Here is a 16,014-nt window from a genome sequence, read left to right as displayed (position 1 = left end):
AATGAACATCCTTGCTTTGTACCAGACCATAGGAGAAACATTTTCATTTTTTATTATGTTAACTGTGGGCTTCTCATGTATAATATGTTGTGTTGAAGTAAGTTCCTTCTATACCTGTTTTTCAGAGTTTTGACATGAACTGTCAAATGCTTTTGCTGCAAATTTTTTTATTCTCTTAATGTGTTATATCACACTGATTGACTTGCCTATGTTGAAGCATTCTTGCATCCCAGAGATACATTTCAGTTGGCTATGGTTTATTCTCTCTTTAATGGGCTGTTGAATTTGGTTTGTTAGTATTTTGTTGAAGATTTTTACACCTATGTTTATCAGTGATATTGACCTGTAGTTTTATTTTCTTTTGATTATCTTTGTCTGGCTTTGATATAAGTGTTTGATGGCCTCATAAAATGAGTTTGGGGCATTCTCCTGGTTTTTGAAAGAGTTTAAGAAGGATTGCTATTAGTTCTTCTTTGAATGTTTAGAATTCATCCACGAAGCCATTTGGTTCTGGTCTTTTCTTCGGGAAGTTTTTGTTTACTAATTTGATCTTCTTCTTCTGTTCAGGCTTCCTATTTCCTCTTGATTTAGTTTTGATAGGTTTCATAAATCAAGTTTGATTTCTTATAGATTATCTAATTTATAAGTGCACAATTTTCATAATAGTCTTTTATAATCCTTTTCATTTTGAGGCATTTGTTCTAATGACTCCTATTTCTCATTTTAGTTGAGGATACTCTTTTTCTTAGTCTAGTCTTAGTCTAAAGGTTTATCACCTTTAAATTTTTAAAAAACAATTTAGTTTTGCTGATTTTTCTTTAGTTTTTCTAGTCTGATTTCTACTTTAATATTTTCTTCTGTATTATAACTTTGGACTTAGGCTCTCTATTTCTAGTTTCTTGATATATAAAGTTAGTTGGTTAATTTGAATTCTTTTTTTTCATGTAGCTATTCATTGCAATCAACTTTTCTCTTAGTACTGGGTTTGGTGCATCTCATAAGTTTTAGTATAGTGTATTTTTTGTCTGTCTTGAGATTTTAATTCTCTTTTGATTTTTCCTTTTGCCCAGTCATTGCTCAATTTAATGGTATATATGTTAACACGCCAATATGTGATAGAGCACATAAACCTCCAAATTACTAAAGTTATAGAAGATTTATACAACATACTTAATGGTAACAAAACTTTGTACATATGGAACAATGCTCACAACAATAAGAAAAGTCACGTTCTTTTCTAGTTCACGTGGGATTCTCACCAAAATCAAACACAGGTGGGCCTTTGACAGAACAATAATATAAACATGACATAAAACGTGTAGGATGCAGCTAAACCAGTGGTTACAGAAAAAATTTATCCCTGTAGATCATTAAGAAGAAAGGTTAAATATTGACTAATCTCCTATTTCAAGAAGATAGAATAAAAAAATCTCAAATTATATCTACAAAATGTGGAAAGAAAATGAGTAAAGAATGAAGTAGACACCATCAATTATTTATAGATGTATGTAGAAATCATAGGTTAATATTCGTGTTCCTGATTTCAGTTCCACACCAAAGGTCTATAATCATTTTTCTACTTTCATGTTCTTATTGCATTATTTTTTAAAATATTTTTAATTGAAATATTAAAATATAGATTTTTATGGGGTAGTATGTGATATTTTAATATATGAATATTGTAATGATGAAATTAACCTAATGAACATATTATCACCAATTTTCATGGTGAGACATTTAAAATGTACCCACTTCGCAATTTTTGATATATACAACACATATATATTACACATATAATTGTAATTATGTATTATATATAATATGCATTATACACACATATGTATGTATGATATATACAATTATAATATTTTGATATATACAACACAATATAAAACATTGACACATGAACAAGATTTTCTTCTATTTAAAGGCTGAATTACACTTCACTGTGGATATATGTCTTGTTTTCTATATCTATTCATCCACTGATGGATACTTAGGTTGATTCCATATCTTGACTATTGTGAATAATGTTGCAATGAACATGGGAGTGCAGATATCTCTTTGACATGCCCATTTAAATTGGATACATCCTTAGTAATGGAATTCCTGAATCACATGGGGTTCATACTATTAATGCCCACATCAAAAAGTCTGAAAGAGCACAAATAGGCAATCTAAGGTCACACCTCAAGGAATTAGAGAAACAAGAACAAACCAAACCCAAACCCAGCAGAAGAAAAGAAACAACAAACATCAGCGCAGAACTACATGAAATTGAAACAAAAAATACAAAAGCTATATGAAACAATGTAGGTTCTTTGAAAAAATAAGTAAAATTGATAGACTGTTAGCAAGATTAATCAAGAGAATAGCCGAATAAGCTCAATTAGAAATGAAACAGGTGATATTACAACCAATATCACAGAAATACAAAAGCTTATTCGTGGCTAGTATGAACAGCTTTATGCATGTAAAGTAGAAAGCCTACAGGAGATGAATTAATTTCTGGAAATATACAATGCTCCTAGATTAAACCAAGAAGAAATAGAAACTCTGAAGAGACCAGTAACTAGCAGCAAGATTGGAATGGTAATTAAAAAATGCCAAGAAAAAAAGTCTGGGACCAGATGGATTCACAGCTGAAATAATTGGCATCAATCCTACTGACACTATTCCACGAGATAGAGGGAAACCTTCCTAAATCATTCTACGAAGCCAGTATCGCCCTAATACCAAACCCAGGAAAGGACATAACAAAACTATAGACCAATATCCCTGATGAACATACATGCAAAAATTCTCAGCAAAATACTGTCTAACAGAATCCAACAACATATCAAAAAGATAAATCATCATGATCAAGTGGGTTTCGTAACAGGGATGCAGGGTTGGTTTAACATTTATGAGTCAACTCATGTGATACATCACATAACCATGTGACTTTTGTTTTTAATTCTGTTTATCTCAATAGTTGCAGAAAAAGCATTTGACAAAATCCATCCCTTTATGATTAAAACCCTCAGCAAAATCAGCATACAAGGGACATACTGTAAGGTAATAAAAGCCACCTATGACAAACCCACAGCAAACATTATTCTGAATGGGGAAAAGCTGAAAGCATTCCCTCTGAGAACTGGAACAAGGCAAGGAGGCCCATTTTTGCCACTTATATTCGATATAGTTCTGGAAGTCCTAGCCAGAGCAATCAGACAAGAGAAAGAAGTAAAGGGCATCCAAATCAGTAAAGAGGAAGTTATGCTGTCGGTTTGCTGATAATATGATCATATACCAAGAAAACCCTAAAGACTCATCCAAAAAGCTCCTGGAACTGGTAAATGAAGTCAGCAAAGTTTCAGAGTACAAAATTAATGTACACAACTCAGTAGCTCTGTTAATACAGCAATAGCTACCAAGCTGAGATTCAAATCAAGAGCTCAACGCAATTTACAATAGCTGCAAAATAAAATACTTAGGAATACCTAACCAAGGAGGTAAAAGACCTCTATGAGGAAAACTACAAATCACTGCTGAAAGAGATCATAGATGACACAAATAAATTGAAACACATCCCATGATCATGGGTAGGTAGAATCAATAATTGAAAATGACCATATTGCCAAAGCAATGGACAAATTCAATGCAATTCCCATCAAAACACCACCATCGTTCTTCACAGAACAGCAATCCTAAACAATCCTAAAATTCATATGGAACCAAAAAGCCCACATAGCCAAAGCAAGACTAGGAAAAAAGAACAAAACCGGAGGCATCACATTACTCGACTTCAAACTATACTATAAGGCCATAGTCACCAAAATAGCTTGGTACTGGCATAAAAATCAGTATATAGACCAATGGAACAGTATAGAGAACCCAGAAATAAAACCAAATACTACAGCCAACTGATCTTCAACAAAGCACACAAAAACATAAAAGTGGGGAAAGGACACCCTATTCAACAAATGGTGCTGAGAAAATTGGCAAGCCACATGTAAAGAATGAAACTGGAACCTCATCTCTAACCTTATAGAAAAAGCAACTCAAGACGGATCAAAGACTTCAACCTAAGACCTGAAATTATTAAAAATCTGGAAGATAACGTCAGAAAATGTTATCTTGTAGACATTGGCTTAGGCAAAGACTTCATGACCAAGAACCCAAAAGCAAATGCAATAAAAACAGAAATAAATGGGACTTAATTAAACTAAAAAGCTTCTGCACAGCAAAAGACATAATCATCAGAGTAAACAGACAACCCATGGAGTGGGAGAAAATCTTCAGTCTCAACATCCAACAAAGGACTAATATCCAGAATCTGCAAGAAACTCAAATCAGCATGAACAAAACAAAGCCGTTAAAAAGTGGGCTAAGGACACAAATAGACAATTCTCAAGAGAAAATATACAAATGGCCAACAAACATGAAAAAAATGCTCAACATCACTAATTATCAGGGAAATGAAATTCAAAACCACAATGCAATACCATCTCACTCCTGCAAGAATGGCCATAATCAAAAAAATTTTTAAAAATAGACATTGGTGTGGATGTGCTGAAAAGGGAACTCTTTTACACTGTTGGTGCAAATGTAAACTTGTACAACCACTATGGAAAACAGTGTGGAGATTCCTTAAAGATCTCAAAGTATGTCTACCATTTGATCCAGCAATCCCACTACTTGGTGTGTACCCAGAGGAAAATAAGTCATTGTATTCAAAAGATACACACGTTTACAGCACCACACTTCACAATTGCAAAAATGTGGAAGCAGCCCAAATGATCATCAATCAATGAGTGGATAAAGAAAATCATATATATTCATATATTCTCATATTCATATATATTCATATATTCACATACATATATTCACATATACATATATTTATATATACATATATACACATATATACATATATTCCTACATATGCATATATATACATGAATACTACTTAGCCATGAAAAGGAATGAAATAATGGCATTTGCAGCAAACTAGATGTAATTAGAGACCATTATTCTAAGTGAAGCAACTCAGGAATGAAAAACCAAACATTGTTCTCACTCATACGTGGGAGCTAAGCTATGAGGATACAAAGGGATAATAATGATACAATAGACTTTGGGGACTTGGGGGAAAGGGTGGGAGCAGGTGAGGGATAAAAGACTACACATTGGGTACAGTGTACACTACTTGGGTGATGAGTGCACCAAATTCTCAAATTGCCACTAAAGAACTTATTAATGTAACCAAACACCAACCGTTCCCCAAAAACCCATTGAAATAAAAAAACATATCATAGGTACATGATCCAGGGGCAGTGGCTTATGACCTATAATCCCAACACTCTGGAAGGCTGAGGTGGGAAGATTGCTTGAGCCTAAGTATTTGAGACCAGCCTGGGTAACACAGTGAGACCTCATCTCTCCATAAATTAAATTTAAAAAAATTAGGGAGGCATAGTGGCACGTGTCTATAGTCCTAGCTACTCAGGAGGCTGAGGTGAGAGGATCGCTTGAGCCTGGGAGATTGAAGCTGCAGTGAGCCACAATTGTGACACTGCACTCCAGCCTGGGTGACAGAGCAAGACCCTGACTCAAAAACGGGGGTATATATTTTACAGATACATCAAATTCTTATCTGTGCTCTCTTGAATTCCCTCTCTTAGCGTCCTCAGACCAATTTTTTTAAACAGTAGGTGTGTATCTTCCCTATCAATTTTTAATGTTTTTATTGCAGATATATGTGTCCAAATGTAATATTTTAGCAGGATGTATTTGTTAAATGGTAGCACACTGATCATTCTGCCACATATATTTTCCTTCAACTTTACTTATTGAAATGTTCACAATAAATTGGTATTAATATTGGTCATGTGTGCATTTTCTTTATATGAATATTTAGGTTTACCACTTTTTTCATGCTTTATAGTGTAACGGAGTGTCTATCTTTGTATAATCTCCTTGGAAGTCTTAGGTAGTGAAGAAAGAACATCTTCAATGTTATGAGATATTACTAAATTCATCTCTAAAGGAGTTGCACTAATCTCTCTAACCATCATTTTCCCTTCTTCATTTATTTAACAAATAATCAATTTTTACTATTATGTTGGTGCGAAAGTGATGCATGCCAGGTATAGTGCTAATGTTAGAAAACAACAGAGAAGAAAATAAATACATTTTGGTCTCCTTGTGCGATAACAAAACCCCAAACAGTGAATAGGTAAAACATATGATGTGGTCATGCCAGATGATGATATATGTTATGAACATAAAATAGGGAGCACTGTTGCAAATTTTAAATATAATTACGGATCAGTCAGAATGCACAAGGTAATGCCATAGTAACATCTCAAGCTGCACAAAAACATTGTTTATGTGATGTTCACATTGTAAATCTGTCAGATGGTACTCGGGGTCCACTCGTCAAAAGTTCCTCAAGGACCTAAGATGATGGATAAATTTGTTAACCATTTTGTCATTTTATGTTCTTGAATATGTTTATATTTGTGGCTATACATGAAGCTTGTACAACTATTGAAGTATATCCATAAAAAAACATAAGTGTACAGCTCATTAAGGATTTCATAGCAGTACCTAAAATGTATCTAGAATTTTGCAATTTTACGTATTATCAACCCTCCACCTGCAATTTTTAAACACTTATTTAGTTTTTTAACTTTCATACCTATACAGCATTTAGATAGCCCATTAAAGTAATTTCTAATTATACATATTCATGTGGAATTTTCATTGAAACTTAGAAATAATTAAAATACAAGAGTGAGTTGAGGCTTGTGTGAAGGGTATAAAAGAAGGATTGTTATGTCTGAGGTGTGAGAGTTCTCATTTATTGAGTAGAGCATGCCTTCATAAAGAAATTGTCATATTATCTAAGCGTTTATGACTGGTAGGGTTTATACAGAAATGCATTTGGTAAATTCACAGCAAGGAAGCAGGATACGAGAAGTTATGAAGGAATATGAAAGTGTGTGGTTTAAAGATACTCAGATATTGGAAGAAGCAATGTTGGAAGATAGGGTGGGTAACAGCCAAGGAGAGAATATGCTCATTCTGTCTCCTGGTGTCAGTATCTGCTTCCGTAGTTGGGCTTATGAGTTGGATTCTGCATCTGAAGATTCAACCAATCATGGACTTAACCAATCATGGATTGAAACTATAATTAGGCTTATCATGGTCACATTGGTACAGACTTTTCTAAATTTTATTTTTGTTGTGACATAGTAGGTGTATACATTTACGGGGTACATGAGATGTTTTGATACAGGAATGCAATGCATAATAAGTGCATGATGAAAAATGGAGTATCCTCTCAAGCATTTATCTTTTGTGTTACAATATTACTATACCCTTCTAGTTATTTTTAAATATACAATTGTTATTGACGATGTCAGTCTATTATGCTAGTACTTATTCATTCTAACAACTTTGTTGTATCCATTAACCATCCCCACCTACCCCTTCACACCCCAGTACCCTTCCCAGTATCTGCTAAGCATATCTCTAATTTATATCTCCATGAGTCCAGTTGTTTCGATTTTTAGGTGCCACAAATAACTGACAACATGCAATGTTTGTCTTTCTGTGCCTGGCTTATTTGACTTAGCATAATGGCCTCCAGTTCCATCTATGTTGTTGCAAATGACAGGATCTCATTATGTTTTGTGGCTATATAGTACCTATCATGTATAAGTACCACATTTTCTTTACCCATTCATCTGTTGATGGACACATAGGTTGCTTCCAAATTTTAGCTACTGTGAACAGAGCTGCAACAAACATGGAAGTGTAGATATCCCTTCAGTATATTGATTTCTTTTCTTTTGTGTATATATACCCAGCAGTGGGATTGCTGGATAATACGTTAGCTCTATTCTTAGTTTTTTGAGGAACCTCCAAACTGTTCTCTGTTGCACCTTTAAATACAACTTTTAAATGCAACTTTACATTCCCACAAAGAGTTTGAGGGTTCCCTTTTCTCCATGTCCTCGCCAGCATTTATTTTTGCATGTCTTTTGTATGAGAGCCATTTTAATTGGGATGAGATGGTATCTCATTGTAGCTTTCATCTGTATTTCTCTGATCAATGTTGAGCATATTTTATGTGCCTGTTTTTGATTTGTATGTCTTTTTTTGAGAAATGTCTATTCAATCTTATCAATATATAAATCAGATTATTAGATTTTTTCCTAGAGATTTGTTTGAGCTCCCTATGTATTGTGGTTATTAATTCCTTGTCAGGTGTGTAGTTGGAAAACATTTTCTTCCATTTCGTGGGATGTCTCTTCGTTGATTTATTTCCTTCACTGTGCAGAAGCTTTTTAACATAATGTGCTCTCATTTGTCCATGTTTGCTTTGGTTGCCTGTGTTATGGAGTATTACTCAAGAAATATTTGCCCAGACAAATATCCTGGAGATTTTCTCCAATGTTTTCTTCTGGTAGTTTCATAGTTTGAGGTCTTAAAGTCTTTAGTCCATTTTGACTTTATCTTTGTATGTGGTGGGAGACGGGACTAGTTTCATTTTTCTTCATATAGATATCCACTTTTCCCAGTGCTGCTTATTGAAGAGATGATCTTTTCCCCAGTGTATGTTCCTTCCACCTTTGTAGAAAATGAGTTCACTGTAGGTGTGTGGATTTGTTTCTGAGTTCTCTATTCTGTTTCATTGGTCTATGTATCTGCGTTTATGCCAGCACCATGCTGTTTTGGTTATGGTAGCTCTGTAGTATAATTTGAAGTCAGGCAATGGGATTCCTCCAGTTTTGGTGGGTTGGTTGGTTGGCGGTTTTGCTTAGAATAATTTTGGCTCCTCTGGGTGTTTTGTGCCTTCATACAAAGGATAGTGTCTTTTATATCTGTAAGAAATGTCATTGGTATTTTGATAAGGATAACACTGAATCTATAGATTGCTTTGAGTACTATGGATATTTTAACAATATTGATTCTTTTGGTTCATGAACCTGGAATATCTTTTCATTTTTTAGTGTCTTCTTCAATTATTACTGTTTTATAGTTATCATTATAGAACTCTTTCACTTCTTTGGTTAATTCCTCTTTAATTTTATTTGTGGCTATCATAAATGCCATTACTTTTTAAATTTGTTTTAATCTATTTGCGATTGACATATAGAAATCTGCCTTTTGTATGTTGATTTTGTATCCTGCAACTTTCCTGAATTTGTTTATTAGTTCTAATAGGTTTTTGGGGAGACTAGGTTTTTCCAAGCATAAGGTCCTATCGTCTGTGAACAAAGATAATTTTACTTTTCTTTGACATTTGATGCCGTATGTATGTGTGTGTATATATATATATATATTTGTTTCTCTTGTCTGATTGCTCTAGCTAGAACTTCCAGTAATATGTTGAATAACAATGGTAACAATAGTTGCACTAAAGTGCAAGACAAAATCTCCTTTTCTTTAATTTTCTGTCCACTTTCCTCAAGCAGAAGGAGTCTTGCCCCATAGCCACCATAGCTGGTAATATGCTGAGTCTCACCTGAAGCTAGCATGTCTGAGAGTCTCACCCAAGGCCCTCATGACTCTGGGTGGTATCCAACCCTGATGTGGCTGAGCTGGTATCCAAGACGCAAGACAAAGTCCTCCTCACTCTTCCCTCTCCTCTCCTAAAGCAGAGGAAAGAGGCCTCTTTTGGAGCCACAAGCCGTGGAGCCTGAGGTTAGGGGATGAGTTTAGCTGCCCTGGCTGGTGTTTTAATAGGTCATGTGTCCCCCGAGTCCACTGGCTCTGGGCCCAGATTAGCATTAGGATTTGCAGCTCTTGTGGTCTAGACTGCCCTTCAGGTTTGTCTGTGGCTCCAGAGCACTTTAGCCCTTCATGGTGAGGCTTGGGTAACTGAAGTTCCAAACACTGGGATTCGCAATTCCCAATTCCCTTCCAGCAATGGCTGGTTTATATGCGCCCTTCATGGTTGGTGTCAGCTGAATTTGGTCTGGGTCTTCTTTCTGCTATAACAAGGGCATTGCTGAGTTCAGTGTCTTAGAATTGCTGGCTCTCCCTCTCCCCAGTGCACAGAGAAGCTCTCCATACCACACCTCCACTGCTGGGGGATGAAGGAGTGGTAGTGTCAGTGATGCAATACTGTTTTTCCAACTTCTTCAATGCCTCATTCAGAAATATGAATTTAACTCCTACTGTGAGTGCTCACCTGATTTTTGGTTCTTGTAAAGGTGTTTTTTGTGTAGGTAGTTTTTAAATTGGTGTTCTTGCAGGGGGTGATCAGTGGAAACTTCTATTCTGTCATCTTGCTCCATCCTCCAGACTTTTTTTCCTTGTCATTATTTCCTAAAAAAAAAATAGTATAATGGCTATTTACATAGCATTCATATTGCATTAGTTGTTATAAGTAATCTAGACATGATTTCAAGCATATGGGAAGATTTGTGCAGGTTATATAGAAATACTGTGCCATTGTATATTAGGGGATTTAGCATCATGGATTTTGGTATTTTCAGGATGTCCTGGATACTGAGGACAGATAATGAAGGATGACTGTACACAGGGATGAATACAGTACTCAGTATTTGTACGTTCGTCATGCTAGAAGGACTCAGCACAGTCTCAGAACCTTGCAGGCACTGAGAAAAGTGGCTCCCTTTTCCCATTCTTTTTCATTCCCAGATTATATAATCTAAATTCGATGAGAATAATATTTCAAGGGAAGTCTCTGAGCCTTTAAGGAGAGGGGCGATGTGGGAGAAGGTCACCCTGTCATGGAGAAATCTTAGACCACATTTGGTCATCAGATTCATAGATGTCTTAAGAGTCACAGAAGCATAGCAAGTACATAACACTCCTTCTTTTATTTGCTTCTGAGGAAGTGACACTCAGAGCTTTTAGTGTCTTGACTAAGATTACACAATTAATTGGAAGCAAATATAATAAATGGTAAATGTTTCTTTTAGAACCTTAAAGGTTGTCAGACTCCGATATTTTCTCCTGAATCTGGGAAAGCCCCAGCTGTGTTAATGGAAAGTCTCTATAGATGCAAATTTTCCCCACAAAAGATGGCTTTGTAGGGCCATTTCAAAATATGTCAAAGACATACTTTGGGGTGGAATATTTTGATTTTCCTCAGGGTCTGCTATCTGTCATGTGATGCTATACCAGAGTCAGGTTGGAATTTGGTATCTTATTGCCACTCAGAGTCTGTTTTGTCAGTCTTAGGAACTCTATTTCAATGTTATTGCTGGTCAGTTGTGCCTAAATTCCAACAGACAGGGGTATAATGAAGTGTGTCTCCCTTCTTGTTATGTCCTGCAATTAAGCTTTTCAGCTTTCCTGAGGTCCTCTTGTCCCAGAAGGGGGTCTGTTCAGTTGATTAGGGGTCTTAGGATTTTATATTTAGTTTACAGACTTCTGACACTGGTTTTGCATGATCCTCCCTTTGTGAAATTCAGATTTGCTTTTACAAAGAGCTTACTTTAAATGTCCGATACGAAAATATAATTTTAATCTAGAAAAATGAAGTTGTTTAAAAATGTGCAATGTCATGAAAAAGATGGATTTGCTTTTGGATAGACGCATCGCATAAATGAAAAACATGTTTAATTACCACGTGGACTGTAAGTGGAAAGTTAGAATATAACTATCAAAAACAAATAGCAAAACAAAACAAAAATACCAAAATGGTGGATTCTGAGGTGGTCTTAAAGAAAGTAGAAGCTCCAGGGAGGAGACAATGCCAAGTACAGGGAAGATGAATAAGCAGAAAAAAAAAAGGGAAAACAGTGCAAAGGATTAAGCAATAAACACCTCAATTCCCTAATGTGAAGAAACTGATGATGTAATTTTCTCATTTTCATTCTGAATTTAAACCCCTTTGCTTTGGCGTTAGATTGGTGAAAGCAGCTTCACTGAGCTGGCGTGGCTTAGATTTATTCTCTGATGGAGCAGAAGAGGTGGAGCAAATGGTTTGTGCTCTGTGTGCTGTGTTTGTCTCTTTGTGGAAAGGTGTCTTGATAACCCGTTTCTTCAGTGCTTTATAAAGGGGATAAGTAAGGAACAAAGATACCTGACTCTTGTTGCTAGCTCTTTGTAATTCTGACTTTAGGTTTCCTGAAGTCCCAGGTTTTTTTTTTTTTTTTTCTGGTCTCTTGTTTTGTGTGTGTGGTTTGGTTTTTGTTGTTTTTGTTTTGTTTTGTTTTGTTTTTTTGCCCTAGGAACAGTGCATTGTATTTCACTTTGCATTTCCACCTGCCTCAGTCACTGTTAGTTTTTTCCTCAGCATTATTTCTCTAACCTGCAGTACAGCAACCCTGAGGATGACCAAACCTCAGTCATGGAGCTCCTGACTCTTCATTAGTCTAGAAGTTAGTGGGCTTTTTAACTTTGAGACAATTGTATCAAGCATGATTGAAACAATTCAACTGGAAAATTAAAACTGAAATATTCAGACAAAGCAGTCACTGAGCAAAGCTATGAATTTATGGGAGGGGGGTGGTGATTAGATTATTATGCAAAGGAGATGCAGGACAAGAGGATCCCTAGGCTTGGTTGCAGGGCTGCGGTTTTATGAAAGATTCAACACAACTGCCTCATGTGCTTTAACTTCATTTTTCAATCACCATGCATGGAATTTTGGACATTTTAGGCACGATTTTGGGGGATAAATGGTATCAGCAAAATGAAAATAAATATTTTGTTTATATTTCAACTAAATACTTGATATTTAGGGCATCCGTAGCATTTATTGCTGTGATTTCTTGTAAAAAAATTTCTCTGCCTGACAGTTAATAAATTAAATGCCTTAGATTTCACTGGGGACTGGGAGAGGGCTCACTGTTCCTACTGCTGCTCTCCTGCTCGGCACTAGTTCTGCACCCCAAGCTACTCTCCTCAGGCAGGCGGGACTCTCCCTCTGCTCCTCTGCCCCAGTCAGCACTACTTATGGAACGCAGTCTTGTGAGGAACAGCAGAATAAATTGAAAAGTTTTCGTGAGGAAAGCAGACTGAAATGGAGATATATAATGGTAGAAGAAATTTAAGGAGACTTCAAGTTTTCAGATTATTTCATGGTATTAGTTATGATATTTGTACCATTAACAATATTAATATTAACCTTATCAGCCGTGATTTCCATCACTGAGTCCTGGATGAGCTACTGTATCCAAAAAGTAGTGAAAATCTCAACCCAACACTAACACTGTGTTACAGACCTAATGTGCATTCCCTACTTCAGTCTCTAACCATCCCGCAAGGCCAGTATCCTTGTATTCTTAATTCTGGGGGGTAATAAATAAGACATAAAGACTGTACATGTCTTCACTCTTGACTTAGCTCAGGAATAGTCACCTCCCCAGATCTGTTTCGTAGTTCACTTTAGCTTGTGGCCAAGATACAACTTGACCTCTCTAAGATTTGAACTTATGATTTTATGTCAGTTTAAATCAATATTTAGAAAAATAACTCAAAAGCACATGTCTTACCAGAAAAAGGTTAGGAAAGCCATGTACATAGGAAAGATTTAAAATTAATGACTTTTTTTTTCCTCAGGTGGAAACCGTGAGCCAGTCATGTGCTCACGGAATCAAACTTCTCAGAATCAAACAGCAAGCACCGATTTCACCCTCACGGGACTCTTTGCTGAGAGCAAGCATGCTGCCCTCCTCTACACCGTGACCTTCCTTCTTTTCTTGATGGCCCTCACTGGGAATGCCCTCCTCATCCTCCTCATCCACTCAGAGCCCCGCCTCCACACCCCCACGTACTTCTTCATCAGCCAGCTCGCGCTCATGGATCTCATGTACATATGCGTGACTGTGCCCAAGATGCTTGTGGGCCAGGTCACTGGAGATTATACCATTTCCCCGTCAGGCTGTGGGACCCAGATGTTGTTCTACCTGACCCTGGCTGGAGCTGAGGTTTTCCTCCTGGCTGCCATGGCCTATGACCGATATGCTGCTGTTTGCACACCTCTCCAATACCCACTGCTGATGAACCAGAGGGTGTGCCAGCTCCTGGTGTCAGCCTGCTGGGTTTTGGGAATGGTTGATGGTTTGTTGCTCACCCCCGTTACCATGAGCTTCCCCTTTTGCCAGTCTAGGAAAATCCTGAGCTGCTTCTGTGAGACTCCTGCCCTGCTGAAGCTCTCCTGCTCTGACGTCTCCCTCTGTAAGACGCTCATGTACCTGTGCTGCATCCTCATGCTTCTCGCCCCCATCATGGTCATCTCCAGCTCATACACCCTCATCCTGCACCTCATCCACAGGATGAATTCCGCCGCCGGCCGCAGGAAGGCCTTGGCCACCTGCTCCTCCCACGTGATCATAGTGCTGCTCTTCTTCGGTGCTTCCTTCTACACCTACATGCTCCCGAGTTCCCACCACACAGCTGAGCAGGACATGATGGTGTCTGCCTTTTACACCATCTTCACTCCTGTGCCGAACCCCCTCATTTACAGTCTCCGCAACAAAGATGTCACCAGGCCTCTGAGGAGCATGATGCAGTCAAGAATGAACCAAGAAAAGTAGTAAAGGGCAAGCATTGTCCCCTCCTCTTTCTAGAATTCCGTTACTCCCTGTCTCTCCTCTCTCTTGCCCTCAGGTCCCCGGGTCCCCAGCACAAAGCCCACTCATATTTTCCCTCTTTCTTATACATGGCATTTTCCCTCCATACTGCTTATTGCTCCCATTTATCTCATTAGATTTAATATCTTTAGAGTGTTTTTAACTGCACTGCAGTAGCTGACCTATGAAAGACCTTATAGAGTGCCTTTTATCTTATCTCCCATCCCAGGTTCATTGAGCATTTTAGTATGAGACTTGGTCTTAAACACTTTACCCCTCGAAGAGACTCACTGTAAAGACTTAGAATCCTAGCAGAGCCCTAGAGGGGAGTATTGGCTGCTCCCTCCCTTTGCAATACATTGTAAACCTCGGTTCACGTTGGCAGCCACTGGGGTCAGTGTTTCTGCTATTGTATCTCAGTAAGTACAAAGAAACGCATTTTCTCCAAAGGCTGAAGTGAACTTTGTAGTGTAAACACCAATAGTTTTAGCATTGGCCATTGGAACCACCTAAACCGAAAATGAATCCATTTCAAAATTCAAAGAATAGGTTCATCTATTTCATAGTATGTAAATAAAAGTAGTTCCAGATTTAGTTTCTTTAGGATTTAGTCTATTCCAGACAATGGTCTACCATGTTTACACTAAGTATCATAACAGTCGCGTGTGATAATGGAGATGTAGGAAAGCTTAACCCCCTCAGCATGTTTCTTCTGAAACTGGGAAAACCAGCAAAATGGTTATAAACTTGTCACTAACCTTTAGTTTGCCAGATGTATATCATGCTACAAAGGTAACTTCTGTAAATCTATGAGCATCAGATCACTATCATTTTCATTAACAAAATAATTTATGTGTCTAGTATTTCTGGAACGTGAGAAATTAGGAAAGAAATACATTTGTTCTAATTAATATGCAAGAAGCTGAATCTCGAGCTGTATCGTGAAGCTGTTAATTTGCTTCCCCTTGGCACAGCCCTGACCTTGCCTGATGGTATTACCGACAATGAATGGAAGCCAGGTGTTCCCATGCCTATCGCATCTTCGAGAGAACTGACAGGTACTTGCTTTACATGACACATCGACTGAACACTTTTGCTTCTCACTGAAAATTATTCCTGCAGTGCATGAAAGGAGTTTGTCTGAGTTTGTGTACAGAGATCTGAATTTGGAAGTAAATTCCAAGTGGTGCAGAAATATCACTTGTAAGAGGGGGTTGTTAGAGGTAGGTAAAACTTGGTTTCAGAAATTGCTGTAATTAAATAAATGGGCAAAACTGCTCAAATGGACACCACAGATGACTAACAATGTTGTTCTTACGTTGTCATTATATTATTTATATAATTCTTTACCTCAGGAAAGTGTACAGAGTGGGATTGCTGAATTATATAGTAGCTCCATTTTTAATCTTCATAGAACTGTCATACAGCTTTCAACACAGGCTGTTGCAACTTACGTTTCTACCAG

The 16,014-nt window shown here is 37.2% G+C and overlaps 1 protein-coding gene across 1 annotated transcript; it reads left to right on the top strand.

The window, feature by feature from the left end:
* Nucleotides 1-13,556: 13,556 nt before the first annotated feature.
* On the top strand, nucleotides 13,557-14,513 carry LOC101140082 (olfactory receptor 2T3). Its single transcript, XM_004028742.4, has one exon. It carries the CDS (start codon nucleotides 13,557-13,559, stop codon nucleotides 14,511-14,513), a length of 957 nt encoding a protein of 318 aa, XP_004028791.3.
* Nucleotides 14,514-16,014: the final 1,501 nt, after the last annotated feature.

Source organism: Gorilla gorilla, chromosome 1, assembly GCF_029281585.2.
Source record: "Gorilla gorilla gorilla isolate KB3781 chromosome 1, NHGRI_mGorGor1-v2.1_pri, whole genome shotgun sequence".
Lineage (NCBI taxonomy): Eukaryota > Metazoa > Chordata > Mammalia > Primates > Hominidae > Gorilla > Gorilla gorilla.
The sequence above is the reverse complement of the archived record's forward strand: the minus strand, read 5'-3'. Positions and strand labels throughout refer to the sequence as shown.